Source organism: Manis pentadactyla, chromosome 19 (assembly GCF_030020395.1).
Source record: "Manis pentadactyla isolate mManPen7 chromosome 19, mManPen7.hap1, whole genome shotgun sequence".
In the NCBI taxonomy this organism is placed as follows: domain Eukaryota; kingdom Metazoa; phylum Chordata; class Mammalia; order Pholidota; family Manidae; genus Manis; species Manis pentadactyla.
The window spans coordinates 18466746-18493455 of NC_080037.1; the positions used below are offsets into that span (position 1 = coordinate 18466746).

Consider the following 26710-nt stretch of genomic DNA (forward strand, 5'->3'; position numbering starts at 1 on the left):
TCCCACTGGGAAATTAGTCAAGGGGATGAGTTGTTGTTGTTTTTTTTTTTACAAATTATCTTTAAGCATTTATCTTCCAAAAAATATTACTGAGTTTTGTTCATTACAAGGCAACAAACTGAGTTACTTGTTCTTATTTCAGAACTTTACTCATGATCAGCTAGTGATCGGATAGAATTTTATTTTTCAGAGAGGAAAATGACTTTGTTTTATATTACTTCTTAATAATAGCTTTGCTGAAAGAAGAGTGTTAACATAAGCCATTGTCTCCAAACTTTTTAGAATGTATGCTCCTATAAATAATAATGTTGGGAGCGCACATCTCAATTATATATATATTTACTTATTTATAGATTATAAAATATGTACTAGTGAACAAATATTATTTACACTCTGAAAATAGAAATTTTAAAAGGAGTAAATATAGATAAAGTCATCAATATAATATTTGATTAATCATGAGCTAATGCTATCATTAGCTAGTACTTCAAGGCACAATATACAATTATTGAAAGATTCACTGTTAATAATACTGGATGTCAATCCATTTTCCAAGTGGTCTCTTTGATAATTACAATTTTTCTTCTCAACTTCTGGTCAAATATGATTAGACTATCAGGGTTTATACTTCATACTGTGCCTGGTAAAGAGTTTGCATCAAAAGTCAGAAATTTCAAACTAGCCATTAACTTATTCTTCATTTATGGATGAGTTATTAGTATTATATTTGAATCATGGTTTTTTAATTCTTTCAGGAATCTTGAAAGCCATCCATGTTTCCAAAGATAGTATAGTTAAAGCCAGATAATATAATCTATAAACCCTCTTAGCATGGAACCATAAACTGTGACATATCACTGTGTGCTAAAAGCAAATAAGTGAGATAAATATTTCCAGCTCCTCCAAGCTGTAAAACTCACATTCCTCCCTGTTCAGGAGCTGATCCAGAACTTCATTCATTCATTCAGCCACTTACCCAATGTGCACCTAATTTATGCCAACTGGGCATACAGTAGTGAATACACCAGACAAAAGTCCTTTCTTCTTGAAGCTTTTTATTCTAGTGGGGAAAGACAATAAGCAAGATAGCTGAGTAAATACATATGTATATATATATATATATATGATAAGAGCAATGGAAAAAAATAAATCACAGATGAGAAATCAGGTGCTGTGTTGGCCAGTCGTGGGAGTGGAAGGGTATTGGAGCGGGAGTGGGGAGGGTGGTATTAGTGTAGGGAAGCCAGGGAAGCCCTCACAAGAAGGTGACATTAGAGCAGTGCTTTGAAAGAGGAAAGGAACAAGCCATGCAGTTAACTGGGCTAAGAATCTTAGTTCAGGAAATGGGATGTACAATCAGATTCCAGGCTTTAGGAGTCTGGGTTTGGTCCCTGGATGATCCAGTTCATTCCCAGGACCCATAAACATGTGCACTGACATTCTGTCCAGGATTCTGAAAGGTTGTGTTCAACCACTGACATCCCTTTGACAGATACATACTACATTGCTTGGGGATATAAGGCTCAACCATCAGACCAGTTGTGTGATATAGATATTTTCCCAGTTTCTGTATCTGTTCTTTGGGTCTATATCATTCACATGCTGGCAATGAAGTCTTACTTGAATGTCAGTTCATCCCCTGGCTATCTAACATCCTTCATTTCTTCCCATATGTTCTTCCAAAATGGACCCATAATCCAGGTAAGCCAGAATAGGATTCATTCATTGCAAAATAGAGATAAATCTCTTCCCATTACTATATCCATCTTCCAGCCCAGGAGTTCTTCATAATGCCCCCAATCTTTCTCCTAATCCCATTTTGATAATCCACAGCCCACCAAATTAAATAGTAAATGTAACCACCTCAATACATCATATATATACAATAATGGGCTAAAGAAGAGAATGAATATTTGTGTACATGACACAACAGAAAGCAGACACACTATGACCAAAGAATTTATTTCTATAATATGTATGCTTTCCTTTTCTTAACTCCCTAATTAATTGGGGCTAGTTGCCTACTGAGATCCAGGAAAACTCATCCCTGCAGGATCTGAGTTTGTGATGGTATTGCCTTCACAAGCTTGCAGCAATCTTCCATTAACATGACAAGTTGGCCCAAAACAGGGAGGGAAGTGGGCAAGAATTTCCAGGCTCATGCTTATATTTCCCTGACCTCCATTATGTAATAGCATCACTGTTTTATCTTATCAGGCATCTTAGCCACTGGTCTATACTCTTTTCCTTTTTTTTTTCTTGGTAATCTAAATAGCAAGGCAACAATTTTCTACCTTCAGTTCCATAAAACCATTATGGAAACATTTCCTAAATATCTCAATCGGCAGATTTTAGAGTCTCAGTTACATTAAATAAAACTTTTGCAAATTGGTCTTTAATTCTTATTGTGTTTGAGAGAATGCCCCCTGTCCCTGCCCCTCTATGTGCTGTCCTCTGGGCTTTCTGCCTCAGATGTGAAAGTGGGGTCGCTAACTGCAAATTCCCTTCTGACTCTAAAGTTCTGTGAGTTAGGGATTTATTTTAACTGCTTAAGTATTTCATTGAATGATAGAATGCTACTCTTCTGTCCTATCTGTACCTGTGTCTGGTACATTTCCTACATGTTGATTTTTAAAGCCTATCCTTTTTGTGGCGTCTTCTGTGACTGGTTAAGCCCATGACGACTTCTTACGTATATACCTTTAGTGCTGATTTCCATGTGTTTTTAAAATGATGTCATGAATGTGAGTCTTGCATTCTTAATGAATCACAGTACTTGAAATCCAGGATTTCCATCCTTTCTACTTCTTTTCTACTTCCTTTAGTGCCTAGCACCATGCTAGAAAAAAAGTAGATGCTAAATAAATATTTGACTGTGGATTTGACCCTCAGACAATAACCAATCTCAGTACTTTACTGAGGGCTTTAAACAAAACATAAAATTGAATTTAAACAATTGCTCTTTGAAGTCAACAGACCCCCGTGTTTCCTTAGCTGCTTCTATTAGCAAAGATCTGATTCAGAGTACTTTTCTTGAGTGCCAAATATGAGCCAACCCCTTTCAGAAAGGTCATCTGGCTTAATGTTTACACAAGTCCATAAGAAAGATATTAAATGTTAGAAACCACGACTTAGAAAAAGTAGGTAATCTGCCTCTGGTTTTTCTAGTTGAGTGACAGAGCCAAAATATGAACTCAGGTTTTCTGATTCTAAGTTGACTGCTTTTTTTATTAAAGCACCTGAACTCAATACTTTCTATTCTCAGAGACAAACTATTTTCCTGGTTTGTCCAAGTGTCTATAAAATTGCTTATGCAGAATTAAAAATAATCTTTGATTTGCCTAAATGAAAATAAGAACCACCACTTCTAGCTCTCAGAACAAATACTAGTTGTTTTTATTTTTAATTAAGTATGCCTAGTTTAAGTACATTTTCTCTTAAGGTGTAATGCCTAAACCATGATCATTTCTTTTTGTTTATCCATTTAAAAGTCAAATAAAAGCAGATAATCAATAGATGATAATCTAAAACTAGAGGATTTACAAGTTAATAAGCTTGAGTCAATAGCTATTCCATAACAAAACCCTCAATGCTGAACCTGACATAATTTGCTTCGCACTAAGCTGGTTGACTTAATGCTTTAATTTAATTCCAATATTAACTGAAAAATCCAAAGAAAGGGGAAAATTGGAATCCTATTATATTAAAATGTTTTCAAAGCAACAACTCAATATCATGCCACAACTGCGTAAGTGTGCTACCAACATCTGCGGAAACCACCTGGGTCCTGATTGCTGAGTATCAGTTAACCCCTTAGGAACCTGGAACTGGTACAAGTGAATTTTGGATGTTTCTCAGTGGTTTATCTTTGCAGTATCTTTTCTCTTAGCCTCAAATGTTATCATTTTTTAGCCTCATAATATCTACTTTTCCTGACGTACTGGCAAACTATTAGAGTTGTGCTTATTTGAAAATGAATCCCTCCTTTTCCACTGAGACTACCATTCAGCCTGACTCCCCATAAAGCAGGACTTAATATAAACAGGCTTAGATGAAAATGCAGAGGGAGCCTTTCCTGGTTTCCTGGAAGGAAGAAGTGAAAAGCTGCCTATATCAAGGGATGGTGTAGGCTGGCTTCCACTTTCCAAAGTCTGGTGGTAAGACTCAGGGTGGTGAGAAGGATTTGCTGCAATCCCCAACCTACCTTCAAGATCATAAGTGCAGACTCTTTAGTCAGAATGCCTCCACCCAAACCTGGTTCTGCCCCTTCTGATTGTGTGACCATGGGCGATTGGCTTCAACTATCCATCCATTTCCTTACCTGAAAAGCGGGAGTAATAACAGTGTCGGTCTCATGAAGTTGCTTTAAGGATTAAACAATTTAACATAATAAGTACTTGGGAAGTGCCTGCCATATACTAAGCAGTCACTGTTATAGCCCTTCGAGAAACTCTTTAGGGCAAGAGTTAAAAGCATACAGAGCCTATGCTGAGCATGACTTTGAAAGCCACAGCAGCAGTCACTGAACATAGTGGTCAGATGTGTCTCTCAGAACAGTTATGTGTGCACAGCCAAAATCTAACGCACTCCATTTGTCCCATCCTCACACCATCATCTGTGAGCTCCTAGGTCTAGTTTGCACTTTGTGCCATCGCTAGTCCCACTAGAGCCAGGGTGGCAGTGGATTGCCCCTGCCCTTTAAGTAGCCAGCTTTAGCTTTCCGGTCCCACAGTAGTCACCAAGAACAAGTCACTGCACTTTGCTAAAGTAAATGGACTAGAATTTACATTTTGGCTTTTAACCATACCTTTTCTCTTCAGGAAGGATATTTGGAAAACAACAGAAATCACACTGATTTTTATGAAGAACAGTTTTTCACATTTCTCTATCTCTGAAATCATGTGCACCTAGCAATCTCACCATCACTGTAGGTGGCAGTTGTCACATGCTTGCCATCCCCGCGCCTGCACAAACTTGATCAATGCCACACTCACTCTCTGGCCACTTCAGTGGAATTATGTGCATTGTTGGTAACACACACATGGAGTTTAATTGCCACTTAACATGTCTTCAAAAAGATTACACTATGATTTGGCATTAAAATGAAAAGTCATTGTATGCACAGAAACAGCAGCTTAATAGAAAAAAACTATTCCCATACAAGTCTAAAGATGTTTTTCCACAAATATAAAATACAAATTCAGTGATATAAATGCACTGTATCTTCATTCAGCTTGAAGCATTTGTTTTTTTTCTTAGGGATACATAGAATAACAGTGTATCTTGAAATAAATGGAATCCTGGATTCAAAGAAATGAGGTATATTCCATGATAATTATTTTTATCAACAGCTAGTATATTGCCAGTAAGAGATGCATTTAATAAAAAGTTAACATTTATTGGAAATAAAATAAAATTTAAGTACATATAATTTAATAAATTGAAATAAAAGATAATGTATCCATTTGGCAAATGGATATTTGCCAAAAAATGAGCCCCCCGTATGTTGCCAGACACATTTTGTACCCCCAGTCCCTGTCCTCTAAGAGTTCAAGACCTAGTGGGGAGTTTCCAGCAGGTGAATAAATCACTCTAATGCAATGTAAAATTTGCCTGAACAATGTAAATAGTAGAAATCAGGAGCAAGTAACTGGGGAGTCAAGAAACTCTTCCAAATGGAGATGACATTAAATTTGCGTTTTTAAGGAGGGTCGAGAGTTGCCAGCGTGGAAGGGCCTTCTGAACAAAAGGCAAATCATGAGCAAAAGCAAAGCCTCATTGACAGGGGTTGTAGCCAGGCCGTCCAAGGCATGAGGCTGGAGCACAGCTGTACAGGACCACGGGCAGAGCAGGGCACAGCCGAGGACGAATCTGGAGTTCTTGCAAATAAGGACGGGCCGTCCCGACCACACGTGCTTCCCGACTGTATCCAGACTGTGGCATCCTTCTGACTTTCAAATTAGAAAAGCTGGAAATGGATTCTTCCACATGACAGTGGCGACGAAATAGGTCCTAGGGGAGCAGGTAAGTGACATTGGAAGGCTCTCGGAAGTGTGGAGGCAGAATATGAGCTACTTCTACCTGAAGCTACTATGATTTCCTCTCCTTGAAACTAAGTGTACAGGGATGGGAAAAAAACCTGAAATCAGAACGTGGACCTCCATGTAAGAGCAGAAGTGAGATTACAGAAGATAGAGCAGCTCAAAAGACCTTGAAGACTCAATGGCACTCAGATTTAAATAAGCTAAGCATTCCTTGGAAGTGTAGGACCACCTCAAATCTAAGAGACAGAATGTTAATCAGATCAGTGACCAGCCTCACCAAAAGGAAAGGTCTTTCCAGAGACAGTCACAGAGAGCAATCCTTAGCCATGTTGTTATTTAATATCAAAGATAGGACCTTCGCTGAGAATGTTTGTTTCAGGATGGCCTTGCATCCTCTCATCGAGATCTGCCACCACTTATAATTTATGCTGAAAAAAGGAGACCTCGGAGCCCGGGTCTCTACTATTTGTCCCCACCCCTCCTGGGCAGCCGCTGATGCAAGGCTGGCAAATCCATTGCCCACCAGACAACCACTCAGATCCTCTTTCTGAAGATGCACAGAGATGGTGGTTGGATGGTCATGGCTACTAATGCCGTAAGGTTACTTACACTGAGAACTCGTAGCCAAACTGAGCAATAAGTAAGGAAATAAAGCAAGTTAAGAAAAAGACAAGATAGTATTACCATGCAGCTCCAGAGAGAGAAAGGAAAACTGTAAGTTCTGACAGTTTTCCAGTTTCAAAGAGCCAAAGTTTTATGTCACGCGCTTAGCTTCTAGCCTTTCACTTTCTCCTTAATCCAGGCAAAACGAGTTTCTCCTCCCTATAACTAAATATTCTTGACTACAATAGAGACTACACCATTTCCCAGCATTTTTTTTAACTATAGATTATAAGTTTTAGAACTGTGTGTTGTATTTTGTACTGAAAAATGATTGATTTCCAGGGTTGATTCTAACATAGCTGAACTCCATGATAATTTATTTTTAGATACCTTGAGCTGTTCAAGTAGTCAGTAACCATATATCTTATTCTCCCAAATGCAAATAGGTTGTGTTGCTCAGGATAGAATAGGGTATGCAGTGGTAACAAATAAAACTCCAAGAATCGGTGCTTAGCACAGTGAAGGTGGGGTTGACTGTCCTTCTCCCTCTTATAGTAATGCCAGACCATAATAGGGAAAGAGGCTTGCAGGTCCTGTGAGATGTTTTGAGATCCAGAACTGAAAGCGATTAACAAACATCCCTTCTCCCCACTTCCCATTGATAATAATTAGTCATTTAACCCCATTTCTATGTTGAGGGGATGTGGGGAATGTGGAAAAGTAACTGGCTCTTTGGTGAGTATTAATGATCCCTGCTTCATACTTCTCTCTCTTTTTTTTCGGCTTGGCATTGCCTAGGTTTAGTAGTACTATAATGAATAGTGTCCCGTCTTACTTGATTGTGGTATTAATGAGAAGATTTCTAAGGCTTTACCATTAAACATGATTTTCTATATGACATTAGCAAGTGCCTTTTACCAGACTCGGGATCATTTCTTCTATTTTCACTTTATCGTGAATGAGTATTGAATTTTATGAATTCTCTTAAGACGATCATATGTAAATCATCTTTTCTAAGGGCTAAATACTATATAATCATACCTCTTTCAAATATACTGTTGGACACTATTTGCAAATATGACTTTTTCCTCTAATTTCAAGTGATTTGGGTCTATAATGTAGCTTTTGTTCAATTTTGATATTATCTTAATGCCATATAATGATTTGATATCTAGCCCACTTTATCTGTTTTCTGGGACACTTTGTACATAACACCAGTTTTCTGTTACTCACAGATTTAATTTAAAGCAATAATGAAATACTTCACTGGTAAAACTCTCTGGTCCTGGGCCATTTTGGAGTCAGGGGCTGATTCAGGACTTTGTTCTATTTTATTTTTAAGCTGACTGATCTATTAGTGAGTGCATTTGTTTAATTTTCTCTCTTTTTCTATAATTGACCATTTTGTGTATACTTTTATACTTACCATCATAAAATTGTTTACATTTTCCTGTCTCCAAAGATAATCTAATCCATGGGGACTGAGTTAGGATTTGCCATCTTATTACCCCACAGCCTCTGGAAAAGGTCACTATGCAATTTCCCTATACTACCTAATGGTATTATTTATTCTTCATTGGAGAAAGATATTTGTCAATCCACTCCAAATGTCAGGGTATTTAAGAATACAAAAACTGTATCATATTGCACTCCCTATAGATAAAAGCAAAAAACTGTACTCATTAAATGATCCAGTATATGTGTGTGTGTGTGTGTGTGTTTGTGTAAAACTTTTAAAGACTAAAAAATTGAAATCAATATTAAGGAATAATTTAGTTTACTCAATTGTTTAGTGTACAATTGTTCGGTTACTCAACCCATTACCCACCAGGTCTTCACGACAAACATTTACAAGGATAATAGTTATAAATTTAACTTGAAAGATGTACTTACTTTCATAAGAGGCTCTACCTTTTTCAAAATATCATTCTCTATATAGTCTCTCATATAAGCCAGGGGGCTAGGCATCAAAAACGCCTTGTGATTTATTCGTTGCTTTAGGCTTTGCTATTTATTCATTCATACCTTTCAGAAATATTTATTGAATATCTCATGTAGAAGCATCTCCTACATGCTTAGGAGAATAATAATAAAATATAGCGCTTGTTAAATGTTTAGTACATGTCAAGCACTATTCTAAGAGTTAATCACTAAAGTTCACAAACTCAAAAGGGTAGGTACTACCATATATATATATATACACATGGATGGCAGCTCTTCATATAAAACATTGCTTTGCTGTGGCTCCTACCGCCAGCTCCAAGTTCATTGGCTGATATCTGAGCATCAGTGGAAAGAATCATTAATTCATTTAGGTTTAAAAGCTAGCACCACACTAGGTCACAAGCAAAGTGAGAACAAAGTCCTTATATTTAAAAGTATTAAACCCTGTCTTGCATCTCAATCTGTCCCTCTTTATTGGAGAATTCCATTCCGTTATATAAAAATGCTCTAATATCTTCCTTTTTTAAAAAATGTGTCCCCACTGGCCCCTCCAGCTACCATCCCATTTTCCTGATCTCTTTTACAGCCTTTCTTTTTCCGCACATCTGTTGTTCTCTTCCTACCACTGCACTGAAGGGCTTATATCAGGACTGCTTGCCACCGAATCCAAAGATCCTCCTCTGCACATCTTGTTGAACGTTTCAGCATCTTTGTCATGGATGACCACACCTCCTTTTGCAAACTATCCTCATTTCATTTCCATGAAATTGTGTTCTCCTGTTTTTTTCCCTGCTTTGTTGGGCTTTTCTTAGTTTTCATTACTGACTCATCCTCTTCTCCTTGTGCTTCTCACCCTCACCCTGCTTCTGTCACTGAGCTTGGTCTGAGACAGTCTCCTGGACCTAACCCAGGGTCTCCTTTATTCATCCCTCTCTTCTTAGACTCACTCTATGTTCTCCCTAACTTGCTCCTTAGATTCACTCTATAATCCCTTCTTCACCCCATCCCTTCATTTTAAGTTCTGTCTGTAGTCACTGATAGCACAAATATATTTTTGAGTGCTTACTCTATATAAGGAACTGTTAGAGATACTTGGGATGAAACAGAGAATGGAACAGATAGAGGTCCCTGACCCAGGAAAACCTCCATTCTAACAAAGATACAGAGTTAATAAATAGTAATAATAATAATAATAAATAAATAGATTATGTGACATACTAGAAATGAGTGAAGAGTGCTTTGGAAAAGCAACACATAGAAATCAAAATAAAGTAGTTCCCAAATGCGTGGAGGGGAGAGGGCAGGTTTGAATGGGAGTGGCTCAAAGGGCAGATGAGCTGAAGTTAGCCGTGCAGACCTGAGGGTAGAGCTGGTTGCAGGCAGGGGAAACAGCCAGTACAGGGCCCTCAGAACAGGCACTTGTTTGATGTTTTTGAAAAACAGGAATAAGACTGTGTGTGTCTTGCATGTGAGAAGAAATGTAGGAGATGAGGAGATGATATCTGAGGGAAAATGAGAGGGTGGGTGAGAAGAACAAGCTCTTGCTCTGCATTACAATGGACCTACTGCGAGGTTTTGAGCAGAGAAGTCACTTATGTTTCAAAAGATCACTCTGGCTGCTGTGTGGAGAGCGAGGGTTTAAAGTGAAAAATAGGGAGACCAGTTAAGCAGACTAGTGCAGGGGTGGAAGTGGAGCAGGATGGCTGGGGCCAGATAGTAGAGGAGGTGGTGGGAACTGGTGGGATTCAGGACGTGTTTTCAAGTGAAATAAATCCAATCCTATTTCCTAATGATGAGATGAAGGTCAGAGGGAAAGAGAGGATGAATCCAAAGTTTCTGGCCTGAACAACTAGAAGGATGGGGTTGTCACCAACTGAACAAAATGACAAAGGAAGGACTGCCTGGGAAGCGGCTTTGGTAGGTGCATCGGACCCATTTCAAATGGGGAAACGGAACGCTATGGGCTTGGGGTTGGGGGGTTTCTTGTACAAACTAAACCTTCACAAGAGAGGAAATTGCTGGGAAAGTGAAGCTCCAGAAAGAGGAGTAAGAGGTTGAGTAAAGGAGTTGCCACCCAGCCAATCTAAAAAGCCAGGCAAAACTGGCCAGCTAAGTGGGGTGGCCAGAAGGCAGCGTGCAGAGTGGGCTGTGGGCAGCTATGTCTCAGCCCGGTTACCATCACTGTGAGGCTGACTCCAAGCGTCAGGTCGTAGACCTGGAGCCACTGTCTGTCAAAGAGTCCGTTGGAAGGAATACCCAGATATGGAGCAGAGGAGAATGACGATAAGCTAAAACCTACTTGCACCTCAGTAGCCTATTTATCTCCTACCTCAGTTAACTTCTGGCAGTAATGGCTTCTGCTTTACTTTCATCCCCCAAATCTCACCAAGGTTAACCCAGAACCATACAGCAAAGGTGTATTAGTTTCCTACTGCTGCATAAAAAGTTAAAACAAACTTAATGGCTTAAAAACAATGCATACTTGTTATGTCAGAGTTCCCATGGATAAGAAATCTACGCAAGGCTCAGCTGGGTCCTTTGCTCAAGGTCTTACAAGACTTCAATCAAGGTGTCTACTGGGTTGCACTCTCATCTGGAAGCCTGACCAAGGAAGTGTTTACCTTCAAGTTCATTCAGATTGGTGGCAGATTCCATTTCCTGTGGTCTGTAGGACTGGGGACCCAGCTACTTGCTGACTTGTTGGCCCTTGGATCCTCAAGGCCGCCCACTCCTCCCTGCCACAGGGATCTTTCACAGAGCCTTTCATGACATGGCAGCTTACGTCCACAAGATCCAAAGGAGAACTTCACTTTCAGTCAGCTATGGCAGTATCTCCTATAATCATGAGACTGACATCCCAGAACTTTTCCATTTTCCATTGGTTGGAAGTGAGTTACAGGTCCTGCCTACACTCAGGGGCGGGGGATTGTGCAAAGGCACAACTCGCATGGAGAGTCACCTTACGGAGTGGCTGCCGCAAAAAAGGGATCCTGAGATATGTAGTTCCACCGCAGCCAGTTTTACATAATGAAACTACACAAAAGGGAAAATCCAGAGATCATACAGAGACTTGTTAAGTTTGAGGTATTTGAGACATACAAATGGAAAGGTTGAGAAGACAGTTGGATTTGAGATGATTTGGGGAGAAATGTCCAGTGACTCTCAAATGTATATTTCTAACCCAGTCTCTACTCAGAACTAGAGAGTCATAGATCTGTCTGTGTGGCATCTTGACTTCAGATGGCCAAACCATTTCTTCCTTCCCCAAAACTGGTACTCTCTCAGATTTCCACCTCTCATTAAATGGTACCACCATTCACCCTTTCTCTCAAGGCCAAAGCTCGAGTCTTAATTCCTCTCTTTTACCTTTCCTTCTACATTCAATCCATCATAATTCTTTGACTCTACTTCCAAAATACAACTACATCCACTTGGTTCAGCCTTTGCCATTACCACCCTCATCCAAGCCACTGTCATTCTTCACTAAACTTGTGCAAGAGCCACTCCTTCTCTTGGTCCCTGTTATGGACTGAATTGTGTCCCCCACCAAATCCATATGTTGAACCCCCTAACCCCCAAGTGACTGTATTTGGAGATGGGGTCTTTCAGGAAGTAATTAGGGTGAAACGAGTTTGCAAGAGCAGGGCCCTCATCTGGTAGGACTGGTATCCTTATAAGAAGAGGAAGAGACACAGAGATGTCCCTCTCTCCACCTGCACACAGAGGCCATGTGAGGGCACAGCACGAAGGCAGCTCTCTACAATGAGGCAGACAGGCCTCACCAGAAACCAACTCTGATGGTACTTTGATCTGCAACCTCCAACCTTCAGAACTGTGAGAATTTATGTTTTTCTTTCTAAGCCTATGGTATTTTGTTACTGCAGCCTGAGTAGGCTAATACAGCCACCTACATGTATTCTTCACACAGCAGCCAGAATGATCTCTTCAAAACCTAAATTAAATTATGTCACTCCTTGCATAATGACCTTCAGTAATTTTCCACTGAAATTAGAATCAGACTCTAGCTCTTATGTTGAGCTACAGCGTTTCCACCGTCTGGCTCCCGCCCATCACTTTCACCTTCCCTGACCCATCCCCTCCCTCTCTCACAGACCTCACTCACACTAGCTTCTCTCTGTCAGCAAAAACGCCAAGCTCTTCTTTTTACCAGAAAGTCCTCCCCTGGCTCTTCACTTGGTGGGTTTCTTCTGTGTTCTTCCCTACACAGAACTTCCCCAACGATCTCTACCCACCCTTCCCAAGCCAAAATCTCCCACTTCCACCCCACTTCAACTCAAGCATTAGTTCATCACTCTGCTTCTTCCTTCTATAATTTACCACAACCTTGCATCCTCTCTTCCTCGCATTCTGCTTACGTATTACCCATAGTTCCCTCATTACAATATAAAACTCAGGAGGGTAGTCGTCTCACCTCCCTTGCTTTCTGCTGTGTCCTCAGAGCTTAGCGGGGTGCTCAGTACACAGGAAGCCCTCGGTAAATGCGTGTTTAATCAAGGGTTGAATAAATACAAGATTAAAGCTGGAAGGAAATTCTTTTACATGTATTTCAGTAGAGTTTTACTAGTATTGTCATAAAATAGATTGCCAGAGTGGAATTACTGGGTCACAGAGTGTGCACATTTTTAATTTTGATAGATCAGAAGTACTGCTTTTTAATATTTAGTGTGACTGATTTGCCACTTTAAAATTTAATTATCACAAATTTAATTTTTTTCCCTCCTCTCCTTTGAAAAATGAGCCATTTCAAAACCATTCTTTTTTACCCCAATGTTTTTATGGTAACTGAGCCATCATCGTTCATTTTGCAAGAATTCTAGCTTTTGCTTTATAGATTAAATTGATAGAGCCCATTTGTCTATAAAGAAAATGTCTGTGAATTGAATCTTTTTTTTTTGCGTTGACCCCTCCCATTACAAAATGAATGATGTACTCCAATGAGAGGAAAAAAATACTCCCCCCTTTTTACATATCATTCTTTTCTGAATATAGGTATTTGTGGGAGTAGAAGTGCAAAAGTGCACACGACGCTAGCATACAATGCTCTGAACTGAACATTCTAGTTTGAAATGAACAATTGTGATGCCTAATGGCCCCTCACTAATTGATTATAATCCTATACATATCATAAATATTACTTAAAGGGAGGATATGCATTTATACTTTCTTGAAATCTTGCCAATCAATCCCTTTAACATCAGTTAGAACCCAGAGCTAGGAATGTGTCAGCACTTGTGTACCTTTGAATTAGCCTCATTCTATTTTTCAGTCGTCAATGGTATCCCTAAACTTTTCCAGCTGACTTTTAGCTGTTAGACACGTACAGGGACTGGTGCAAGGCCGTGGGTGCCTCCAGAAACCTGTCCCCAGTATCAACCAAAAACACAGACCGGGTCCCTGTGATTCTGATAATGGGGCAGGACCGAAGACAGTATAATTGGCCTCAGTTCTGTCCAGCTATTCTAATACCCACCTTGAATGTGATCAAAAGACAAACGCTTGAGTCTAAAGAATAATTACAAATTTTGAAATAGAGTAAACATTCAATAAAGATTTCTAACATCTTATTTCTAAGAAAGTACTCTCCTATTACCTTTGGTATATGGCAATCTATACTTATTGGCTGAATAATAATTAAATGAATGAATGAATGAATGAATTTTTGACAGATTTTTTTAAATTTCATCAGTCCTTGACCATGACCTACACCACAATAGGGCAAAATTTAAAAGTCCTTCCTTTTTTTCTTCAAATCGCATTGTAAAGCCCTTTTAGACATACTTAGTTCTTAAAATTTTTGCCCAAGTTTACTCATCGTTCCCTGACACGTGTAGTCCACAGTTCTTAGGGTGATAGTCGCAGCTTTCTTCAGTCTGGCCACCAGTCTCTTTCCAGCCTTGCTCCCCTCGATTCCTGCACTCCAGCTATACATCCAACGCCCACCCCTTCCCACACCTCTCCTGCATCTTTTCCTCTTCTTTCTTTCTCCCAATCTCTCTCATATTTTCACCCACTCACACTCTCTATCTTTCCTGACCACGTCAGATGCCACCTCTCATTAAGCCTCCCCAACTCTTCACCGCCTCCCTTCCTAACAGGGATCCCCAGTCTTTCTTTGGCACTCAGATACAGCACTTGCCAGATGCAGAATCATGTGCACCTATATACAGGAATGACCTGCTCTACTGGATTTTGAACTTATAAGAGTGAGGGGCCTGTGTTATCCATCTTGTATCCTGCACGGCAACTTCAGGGAATCTTGTACATACCAGATGCTCAAAAGCACTTAAAGAATTGAATGGAGCTGCTGACCAACAATTCTAAATGTTGCCACTTATCATTTTGGCACCACTGCCATGCCACTTAACAATGGCACACATTTCGTCCCCATAAAAACAATATACCGTGAACCTAAAGGGTATTTTCTCCTAGCTTTCCGATATTATGAGTCAGTCTGATTCTGGAGCCACCCTGCATGTGTGTGTGTGTGTGTCGTCAAAAAGGTCTTTGTCCCACTGCTCGTAGACATGTCGGCAGAGATGGCACTGGTAAAGTAGGACACTTGTGAAATTAGTGGAAATTTTCTATTTAACATTTGGCAGACTGGGAAGTCTCATGTTTAGGTAAATAGGTACTCAAGGTTGCTATGTGGCTAGGGGTGATAAAGAGATCACTTCTGTATCAAGACTGATTTGATTTTTACAAAATATGTGCAAGATATAAATATGCTGATCAACCTTTGGATATCTCAAAAATTGGCTTTATATATTGAAAGGAAGATAGACCACAGAACCCATGCCTCAAATTATCTGACTTTCAGAAATTTAGAAAAATATTTTATGTTGATCTTTCAGCTTTAAAATGTATAAAAGTCAGCCAGTTGACTCGATGTCATCTTTCCAAAGCCATGACTTTTAGGAAGTGGTAAATAAGAGCTTTTCCTAGTTCTCGTGTTTTATTCGTCATCTAGACCAGAAACTTGTCTATAACCTTTCCTTTATCATTATGGCAAGGTAAATAATAATGTAGGATAAAACCAAGAAGTAGCAGTCAAATGGTTCAACTAAAAAAGACAGAGTACATATATTTAAATCTAGATTCCTTTGCGCACAAAAAAAATCACACTTTTGATGTGACGTATTCTCTGGGTCTTTTTTGACCCAGTTTGGTCAAACTTTGGTGTTACTTTGGTGTTAGAATTCCACTGAGGAGGGAATAATTTCCTAAATTTTTGGCATACTTGATAACAAAGGAGGCAAAGGAATCCTGCAGCCAGGGTAGGATTTATAAACCAAAAGTCATCCACTTAAAAAGGACAAGCCCGGTATGAGGGGGAAAAGAGAGAAGAAGCCCCATCGACTGGGAATGAAGTTGATAGTGATCAGGAAGATTAACCTTTTCCAAAACGTAATAAGCACACATAATACTTCAAAGATGAACAACAGTGCCTATACATCACTGTTTGGGTGCATTACCAGAAGCAAGGTAAAAAAGATTCCTAAGGGCCAAGGTAAGTGGTTTGGGTGAAAACGCACCACAAAGACTAGAGGGAAAGCTCTGGAAACTGCTGGATCATCAAATCAATAGACTCAAAGATGACTAAGTTAGGTCACTTTATGCAGTTTAAACATTTGTGCAGGGAGTCTCCCCACACAGCCTTTTATTGACAGCTACAGATCAATGGTAATTTTTTATCATTTTCAACCTACATAAACCTATTGACCCCATGGCCACCTTTGGGGCACTTCAAGTCGTCAAAAATAATCAGAGGAGATGGTGTAAAATTGTCAGACTGCTGAAGACTCCAAGTAGTTTCATGTGCCCCCAGGAGCAGAGTTGAGAGGTTAAAATGTAACTCAAATTGCCAGCACAACCTCAACTAGCCGAATGTTCCACAGAGTCGTGTCTTTATGTCTCATAAAAGGATGCACTGATTTGTATCCTGACTCTGACCCTCATGCATATAAGCTTTTTTTTTTCTTTTAAAGGCTAAGTCTCATTGGAAATATTAGATTGTGGAGAATGGACTATTCCAGTTTTCCTTTGTTGAGTCATTCTTCTTATCTGCTGCCTAACAAAAGAAGTTAATATTCGTCTAGAATAAAGAGTATTAATATTATGTGGATGCAGACATGGAAAGGAGCAGGACAAAAGGAAAGCCAGTGCAAGCTGGTAGCCCAGAGGTCAGGGATAACAAAAATATATCTCAGACGAATCAGTAGGACAGAAGAGTGAAGGGAAAAAGTGAGCAAATAATGACAATAGAGAGGAAGGAGGGAACTAAATGGAGATATATCTCTGTGGGGAAAAGAAGAAATGGGGAGCAGAGGAGCAAAAAGGGAGAAAATGGTTTTAATGATGACCTTGACTCATCAGGGGGACAGAATGTTACATTCTCAAAGGAAGGGATTTAACCCAGTTCATTTAAGACCCATGGTGCTTAAGCAAATATTCTGAATTTAAGGAAAATAACAGGTAACTGAAGAAACTAACAGGACACAACTCAATTCACAGAATGAACTGTGTCCAAGTTTTACAGCAGGATTTATCTGAAATAGTGAACTTTGGTGTTAGAATTCCACTGAGGAGGGAATAATTTCCTAAAATGTTGAAGAATAAATTGGTGAGGATTGTCTTACCGCCTAAATATTTTCTTCAATTTTTTCATATGGTCTTTCCTAATCATTGACAAAAAAGCAATGAGATTTATTGTGTGTGTGTGTGTGTGTGTGTGTGTGTGTGTGTGTGTGTGTGTGTGGTGTAGCTCTTCAGAAATAACAAATTAACATAAGATGGGAACCTGCCCTCAGTATAAATTTATGATACAAAAATTCTCCTCTACATTTCCTTCCCATGTACAACATGTGATAGATTTTTTTTCTCTCAAGATATAGACCAAAGTAAGCATGACAACTGTTGTAATCACCTTTTGCAGGAGCAGACCTCTAAACATTTCTGTGCCAGGCATGCACGAACTTCAACCTGAAATCTGCAGGTCGTATTTCTACATTAGATGATAAAGGTTTTGAGTCCAGAGTATTTTGAATACTTCTGCTTTCTGAGGATCTGAGCTATAAATGTTTATTAAAAGAATCTATAATGAAATCAGTTTTGTTATTTTTTTAATGGTTGCCTGGAGTGTGTTGGGTGACTGAATGCCGGTTGTTAATCATTAAGTACTCATGTTACCAAAAGTGTTTGATAGTATTGCCATCTAGGGGCTGAATGGAATTCTCAGCTCTGAAATAAACCGTAATTGAGCAGGTGCTGCTATTGACAACATACATATGTTTTTGCTTTATAGCCCACATGCTTTCCATGTTTCTATGACAAAAGCTATCTCTAAATGTTCCCCAACAGCCTACCTTTTTTATATATAATCTGTTAGTGGTGATTACTATTTTCTTTGGAGCTAATGCCTTTGTTGGTATCTGTTACTGAATATTCTGAACAAAGCATTTTTCTTTTTTTGCATTATTAATCTTGCCCATGTCTGCCCTGTTTCCACAGAAAAGGAATCATTTATCAGAAAAGAATATTTGTAATCGGGACCTGTAGCATCCTGAGATTTAATATTCATTATGGCCAGTCAAGTTCTGTGCTGTATTTATCTAAAAGACCAATCCAGTGTGGTGGGGAAATAAGTTTTAAATATTTATGATCTAACTTTTAATATTTAAAAAAAGAGAAATTAGTATTTCTGTAAAATTTGTTTCAGAGTCTGGTCGCTTCGCAAATGTTTAAATATTAAAAGATTTCAAGAGGTTAGCATGTAGTATCGTAATGGGACCCACCGTAGCAGGAAAATTGACTTCCCGAGCTTTTGATAAGTAAAGGAAATTCTGTTTTCTCTGGTTGTGTTTAACACATAATAAGAAACATTAACATAGTTGAAACTGACAACCAAGAATGTAAAGAAAAAGTGTCAGGAATTATTTCTAGGGTGCATTAGGATTTCATCTCACTGGTTCTTTTTTTTTTTTTCTTGAAAATGATTCAGTTTGACTTTGCCACCTTGTTTTAGATTTTATTCAAAATGATATTTGGATGCCCTCAAGTTAAGGACAATTGCCATACACATAACTTTGTCTAACGCTTTCGGGTATCTACTCTCAGAAATAACTTCCACCTCACATTCCTCCTCCTGTGTCCACCAAGAAAACAGAACAAATGAAGGCTCTCTGTCACATTTGAACATCTAATAAGCCAAAGCTGACCTCACATACCATTAATTGTAAATATCTGATTACACCAGTGAAAATTCTTTGTGGCGTTTCGCATTCGGTGGTCATGGCACACAACAGAAAGTGTGTGTGTGTGTTACCTATATGCACATTACTGGTCCCCTTGAAGATATGATTCCTGTCTGTAAACAGACATGCCCATCCAGCCCACATGTGGAAAGACCACCTGGGCTCTTTTCAAAACGTTAAGATTCTTAGCTCCAGTTTAGTTATGCAAAATATGTTAGATGTTGCTCTCCAAACAGGAAAAAAACTAATTCTGCTTTCCTTTGTTTTTGTTTGTTTTTTTCTTTTAAGCCAAGAAAGACCAAATTCTCAAAGCCTCACTAATAATTACTTTGGGTTAGTTCCATAGTTTTTGTTACAGAGTTTTTACCACCTGAGAATATTTTCACATTACATTAAGAGGAGACTTCTCTAGGGTGTTTGTGCATTTAAAGTTCAGTTGGCTTGTTACTACTGTTCTCTTGCATTTGTTTTATTGCACTTGTGAGATATAAATACACACCAAGAGAATGAAAGGGGGAGGTAGGGAGAGTCTAATGTATAAACAATTAGTACTGGGGGTTAATGAAAGAGAATTAGGATCGTTCAGGTTAAATCTCCAAGTCCTTAAATGTGTCCCATCCTCTGTCATGCACTTGGTACCACTGATTTCCATCGCGAGCCAGACGCAGCACCGACTTGAGGTATCGCAGATTTTTTTCATGTTATATATGACATCCTTTGGGTTACAAGCTCTGAAAAGGTAAAAATATGGCCTGACCCACACTTTGTGCGTGTCTGAAATCACACAACATTAGGCAATATATTCAGGATGTCAAGAGTAAGAAAAAAACCACCACATTGCTTTCTTAACAATTCAGAACTCTGCCGTGATATTTGTGCTGCCACTGCTGATGTACCCTGGTCAGAAAATGACCTTCCAATAATTATAAGCAGTTTTTTAAAAGAAAACTAACCTGTTAATCTTCTTACAGGGAACAAGCCATCAAGCCCACCTGTTCGGTTTAGAACCATTCACAAGGTATCACATCGGTGTTGTGGCCACAAACCGAGCAGGAGAAGTTTCAAGCCCTTGGACTCTAGTTCAGACCCCAGAATCTTCCCCAAGTGGACTGAGCGACTTCACAGTAGAACAGAAAGAGAAAGGCCGGGCATTGTTACTACAGTGGCCGGAGCCCGTGAGAACCAATGGTGTGATCAAGGTAATGTCTACCCGGACTATGAAATCATGCTTGGTGGTCTCCAGATAAATAGATGATCCCTGACATGCCATCAGGTCACTGTGGGAAAACACCCTTCACAGTCTGTTTAATTATCCTTGATAGCTCTTCCAGGCGCTTAATCATAGATCAGAGAAAACTAGCTCACATGTGCTAATGCTTCCCATGGACCCAACACTGGGCTAAGAGCTCTCCATGGATTATCTCATTTAATCCTCACATCAACCCTACTAGGTGGTACACCAAACCGCATGCGGCATATAAAGCCTGAATAACTGTCCAAGCCCACATAGCAAAGCGTCGTACTGGGATTTGAAGCCAGGAAGTCACACCCGAACTAAACTCTTACTGCCTCTTGAATGATCCTGAGCAGTTATTTGCTTAAGTTTTGCCTAATTTATGCTTTGAACAGAGCTTTCTAAGCAGAAAGTAAGAAGCATCACATGTCTGCTTACTCCTCGACCTCTGTACAGAGCCATGGGGAACAGTCTTACCAATGCCATACATGTATCCCAGGCTTCGCCATTCTGTGGGCACAGATGAGCTGGCATTTCCATTATATTCAGTTCGACTTTGCCACCTTGTTTTAGGTTTTATTCGAAATGATATTTGGATGCCTGCAAGTTAAGGAAAATTGCCATACACATAACTTTGTCTGATGCTTTTGGGTATCTACTCTCATTTTGCCCCTTTGAACCATTACCCACGTGAAAGTCGGCCTCATCTGCCTTTCTGATATTCTTCCCCAAAGGTGGTGACAACTCACCTGTCAGTCTGTCACTGCTCTGCCTCCAGACCCCTCCAGCCCCAGGCACCTGGGTCCCCATCAGCTGCCTTCTGCGGGCCGGGACTGCAGAATCCCCAGCCTGCGGCTGCTCTGGGCTCTCTGCCTCTCCCCGACCACCTCCTCATAAGGCGCCAAAGACTCCTGCCTTAGTTCCATATGGAAGAGTTGTGTCTAAGTTGTGACTTTGCATAAAAATTCCCTGAAAACCCTATGAGGGGGACAACAGCAGGAAATTGCCTAAAACTTCGACTTAGAACTTTAACTTGAGCTTACAGGTCCATCCTTTGGGTCTTCTTATAGGCTGCCTCACCGCTTGGTATGGTGACTGTCTCAGCCTCACTCCAGGCCTGCTACAAGTAGCAGAAGTGAGGCGCTTCTGCCAGTCTCCCTACATGTGACAGGGCCATACTTTCCCTGCTCTGGGACAGGAGGCTTCACCCATAGTCCACAGCCTTAAAATCCAAGCCACAGTCTGAAGGTTCCCATTAGAGGAATGAGTCTCTCGCCTCACACCCATCAAAGCACTCCTCTTTGTGAGGGTTTGTTTCCTGTCCCAGCATCTGTGTCTTCCCAGCATGATCGACAGCAACAATATCTACCCCTTTCACCTTCATTTTCATTTCACCAAGTATTTGTTGAGTTTCCATTAAGTGTCAGGCATTTTATTCGGGAGAGAACAAGACAGCAGGATGCCTTCTGTCCCTGACCTTACATGTGTTTGTGATACATGAAGGAGGGTGGGTATAAGATGCAAAGAAAAGCCAGCACACAAACAAAAGGAAATTTCAGAGAGTGATGAATGCTATAAAGAAAACAGAGTAATGTCATTATGCCTGCTCAGGCTAGTTTAGAATGGATGATCATTTGAATTGAGTTGACATTTGATCTGAGCCCTGAATGACAAGACAGAGTCAGTCATGTGAAGATACGAGAGCAAAATGTTTCAGACAAAGAGAACAGCTAATGTAAGGCCTGAAGCCAGGAATGAACTTGGTATATTCAAATGAAGGGAAGAAATCCAGTGTGGGTGAAGCACTGAGAGGGAGAGAAAGATGACACTAAATGAGATTGGAGGGATTAGGAGGAGGCAGATTGTGCCCAACCTTGTGGGCAATGATAAGGAGTTTGGAATATATTCTAAATGCAATGAAAAGTTACTGAAGGGCTTAGGCAGAGAAATAGCATAAACACATTTATGCTTTTCAAAATCACTCTGGCTGCTATGAAGAAAATGGACTATGAGAAGTCTGGTAGAGTTTAGAAGCTATGAAATAATTCAGGTAGAATTGGTGGTTGCTTAAATTAGAATGGAATTTGTGAAGGTAGAGAAATACAGGTGGATTGATGATATATTCAGAAGGTCAAAGTGATGAGATTTGTTAACAGACTGGATGTAACACATGAAGGAAAAGCGATGTTTCACAGTGACTCCTGGATTTGGAGCGTGAGCTGTTGACTGGGAAGGTAAGCTTGTAAGATGTGTAGGTTTGAGAGGACAAGCAGACAGTTGGGGGTACAAGTCCAGAGCTCTCCCGAGAGTCCTTCACTAAGATATATATGTGTATTTGGAAATTATTAGTAGATGGGTGATATTTAAACCCATGGGCCTGGAGGAGACCAGCTATTGAGGGAATAGATGAAGTGGTGAACGGGAAACCTGGTTGGATGGCTTGAGGAGAGAATGGCAAGTGAGGGAATGAAGAGAGCACCTCTTTGTAGAGTAAGTGAAAATAAATGCAGAAAAATGGGGCAGTCACTAGGGCATCAAGAAGTTTTATTTAGAAATCAGTGAAGGATAGTAAAGTGTACTGCAACACTGATGGAAAGCATGCCAGTAAAGGGAAATAAACTGGTGATGCAGGAGATAGTGAGAATAATTGCAGGAGCAAAATCTGTAGGAAGGATGAAGGAGTGGGACCCAGAGCTCAGATGGGCTTCCACAGGGGTAGAGATCCTTCACCCACCGCAAACAGGAAGGAAGGCCAACAGGTAAGTACAGATTCATGCAGAGATGGCGGTGATGATAAATAACATGAGAACATTCCTTTCTGCCTGCTTCTATTTCCTCAATCAAATATGTGGTTATGTCAACAACTGCCTGCCAGGGAAAGAAGAGGGAGTTGGCAGTTAGCGGGGAAAGGAGAAGATAGGAAATATTCACTTTGGAAAATGAGAGAGCAAACAGATGGGAAGATGGAAAAGGATGAAAAGTTGGTAATCACCTGTTCAAAATGTATGGTCAGAAACTCAAAGTGAGACCAGTCAGCATATTTGATTGTTTTTCTCCAAATGCAGTTAGCAGCTAAGGTACACAAGGAGAGGTAAATTGAACACTAGTTGAGAGTTGGAGATTTTCCAGGTGGCTATGAGGGGGGCCAGAGAGTCACAGAGATTTTCATACTGATGGAATCTAAGCTATCTTCAGAAAATTCTTCATTCGCCTTTTCTCAAGGGTATGGTCTTGCCCTGCTACCCCAACAAGAATACCACACCACAATACACTAGTCCAACATAAATAGATTTCCCAAAGCCTAGGCCATTTAATCTTAAATAACATTAAAGTATATCAACAATCCTAAGTTAAGCTTCCCTAGGAACCCCTTGTGGGAATGTTTCAAATTTGATGCACCTCCCAAGGGATTTGGTTATGTGTCCCAACCCCTCTTGAGAGATGTCACTGCAGGCAGTCACTACCCTCTATGAAAATATGTCACATCCCTCAGGCACGCTGGTGCAGAACAGGATAGAAAACCACTTTTCAAAAACACCTACATTCAGGTTAAGTTCCTTCCCATCTTTTCCAAAGAACAATGAATAGTGTGGGTTGAAAACTTGCTCTACATTTAGACGGTGGTTGTGTTCAGATGGTTTTCCCCAGAACAAAAGAGCACTTTGCTCCAAAGGAGAAATCAATTTTTCCATGGTTTGCATGAAAAACCAGAGTGCTTTTTCCCATCTTCTACCATCAAGTTTGTATCTATATTTCTGTATGTGTGTATAACATATATGTACGTATGTATGTGCACCTACACACAGATACACACACATTTTCAGCTCCGGCACCCTGGTACAAATGATTAAGTTTTATAATTCCATTTCCCAGTAAATGCTCTGAGAGACAGACAATGTAAATATGCCCTACATACCCTACTCAGGATGAGATTAGAAGTGTTTAGTATCTATAAAACAGGGATTTGAGTATTATTCCCTATTTTTAAAAAATTGGAGGAAACCGAATGGCACTCTTTAAGTCAAAGAATCAGGCTTCAATAGCCCTTAGCTTTCAGAAATATGTTTCCATGATAGCAACATTAAAAAAAAAAAAAGGCAAAGAAAACCATTGTTCTTTCTGTGGACTTTACCTGGAAAAGATCACATTCCCCAAATTAATCAGACTGCTTGCTCTGTATTAGGATGAATAGGAGGGGGGAAAGTTTAAAAGGGACAAAATAGCTACACCAAGAAATCATATGCTACGATTATTTTCCCTTTGCATCTCTTCTCCCTGCAGACATACAGCGTCTTCAGTGACGGCGTCCGGAAGTACACAGGCTTGGGTCGCCGGTTTCTCTTCCGACGCCTGGAACCCTTCACTCTCTACACGCTGGTCCTGGAGGCCTGCACCCGGGCAGGCTGCGCACACTCAGCGCCCCAGCCTGTGCGGACGGACGAAGCCCCTCCCCACTCTCAGTTGGCCCCTACAATCCAGTCTGTGGGGTCCACCAGCGTTGAGCTGAGCTGGTCTGAGCCTGTTAACCCAAATGGAAAGATAATTCGCTATGAAGTGATTCGCAGATGCTTTGGGGGAAAAGCTTGGGGGAATCAGACAATCCAGGCCCATGAGAAAATTGTTTTCACAGAATATAACACTGAAAGGAATACATTTACGTATAACGACACAGGTTTACGGCCATGGGCTCAGTGTGAATACAAAGTCCACTCTTGGAATTCAGCAGGCCATACCTGTAGTTCCTGGAATAGGGTAAGGACGAGGCAGGCGCCTCCAGAAGGCCTCTCTCCACCGGAGATAGCCTGTGTGTCTATGAATCCGCCCAAACTGCTGATTTCCTGGGTCCCACCAGAGGAGTCGAATGGTGTCATCCTGTCCTACAGGCTTCAAAGGAATGGCACGCCCTGTCCCTTCAGCTTCGGTGCTGTCACTCTCAGCTATACCGACGCAGCCGTGCTTCCTTACTCCGCGTACAGTTACGCGGTCACAGCCTGCACCAGCGGAGGCTGCTCCACCAGCAAGCCCGCAGACACCACAACTCCCGAGGCCCCTCCAGCGGGTGTCAGCCCCCCAGACCTTGGGGCCGTCAGTGCTACTCAAATACATGTATCGTGGTCGCCACCATCAATTCCAAATGGGAAGATCACTAACTATCTCCTTAGGTTTGATGGGAAGGAGCACCTTGCTGGGCAGAGCCTGTCCCTGGCGGTCGCCCACCTGCAGCCTTATACTCAGTATAATTTCTCCCTAGTGGCCTGCACAAGCGGAGGATGTACAGCTAGTGCACCGACGTCCGCGTGGACGATGGAAGCCCCTCCCCAGAACATGGACGCCCCAAAGCTGCAAGTCACAGGCTCAGAATCCATAGAAATCACCTGGGAACCTCCAAGAACTCCAAATGGCCAGATCACAAGTTATGAACTTAGGAGGGACGGAACCATGATATATGCTGGCCTGAAAACTCGCTATCGTGATTTCACTCTCACCCCAGGTGTGGAGTACAGCTATACGGTGACTGCCAACAACAACCAAGGGGGTGTTTTGAGTCCACCTGTCAAAGATAGAACCAGCCCCTCAGCACCTTCAGGAATGGAACCCCCAAGACTACAGGCCAGGGGCCCTCAGGAGATCTTAGTGAACTGGGACTCTCCAGTGAGGACGAATGGTGATATTGTCAACTATACCCTCTTTATCCATGAGCTGTTTGAAAGAGAAACAAAAATCATGCACATAAACACAACCCACAGTTCTTTTGGTACGCAGACATTCACCGTGAGCCAGCTGAAACCCTTTCACAGGTAGGCAGCTGACTGACTTTGCTGAGAACAAACCGTTGTCCTTTCTATGGCTTGAGACTTCCACTAGCTGGAATGAAGGCTCTAATAGCAAGATACGTGATGTGCTCGACTCTACCCACATCCATATGCAGCCAAAACCTCCTTTCATAAATATGGAGGGAAATTCTTGTAGGTGACATTTTCCAGAAATTCTTGCAAGAGTCAGCTTTTTGGAAATGTTTGCAATTCTCTATGATATCTAGAACAAGTAGCACAGAGATGGGGCTATTTCCCTGAGGGTAGTCCCTCCTAGAAACATGCAGGTCCCTGGACAGTTCTGAGAGCCCCAGTGGAGTCTCTGATCCAGGCTATGAAGAAAATGAGGTATTATTTTAAAGTATGGGAAAAGTGCCAGTGATTGAGAACTATTAACCTGCCAGTCAAACTGATCCAAAATTTGTTCTGGGGAGGGTCCTTTCTTTGAATCCAGCAGTTCTTTCAGGGATAATAAGGCTCCTCTGACTATTTTCTTAACGTCTTAGTTCCCCCAGCTCTGATCTCATGGTTTCTCAGACAGTGGCACTTTGCTAGCTCAGGTTTTCTCAGCGGTCCCCTCTGGGCTCTCTGACATGCGTGGATGCATGCACTCTCCCCACAAAGGAATCTTACCACAAACCCTCTTCCCATAGCTTAAAGAATTGCTTGGCATTTTTCCCCATCACATTTTAAGTGACTTACATCCCCAGAGAGAAGAGTAATAAAAGGCATTTTATGTTTAAAATTTAGTAAAATGAACAGAACCACTTAAAAAAATTAAAGGCTGAAGGAGTGTTGATT

General features: G+C 40.7%; 1 protein-coding gene across 1 annotated transcript in view; it reads left to right on the plus strand.

Annotated features, from left to right (window-relative positions):
- The window catches only part of USH2A (usherin), a 722977-nt gene that overhangs the window by 652293 nt on the left and 43974 nt on the right, over positions 1–26710 (plus strand). The window contains exons 61-62 of the mRNA XM_036931704.2: positions 19834–20061; positions 24378–25894. Of these exons, the coding sequence (XP_036787599.2) occupies positions 19834–20061; positions 24378–25894 (1745 nt within the window). The remainder of the gene's footprint in view (positions 1–19833; positions 20062–24377; positions 25895–26710) is intronic.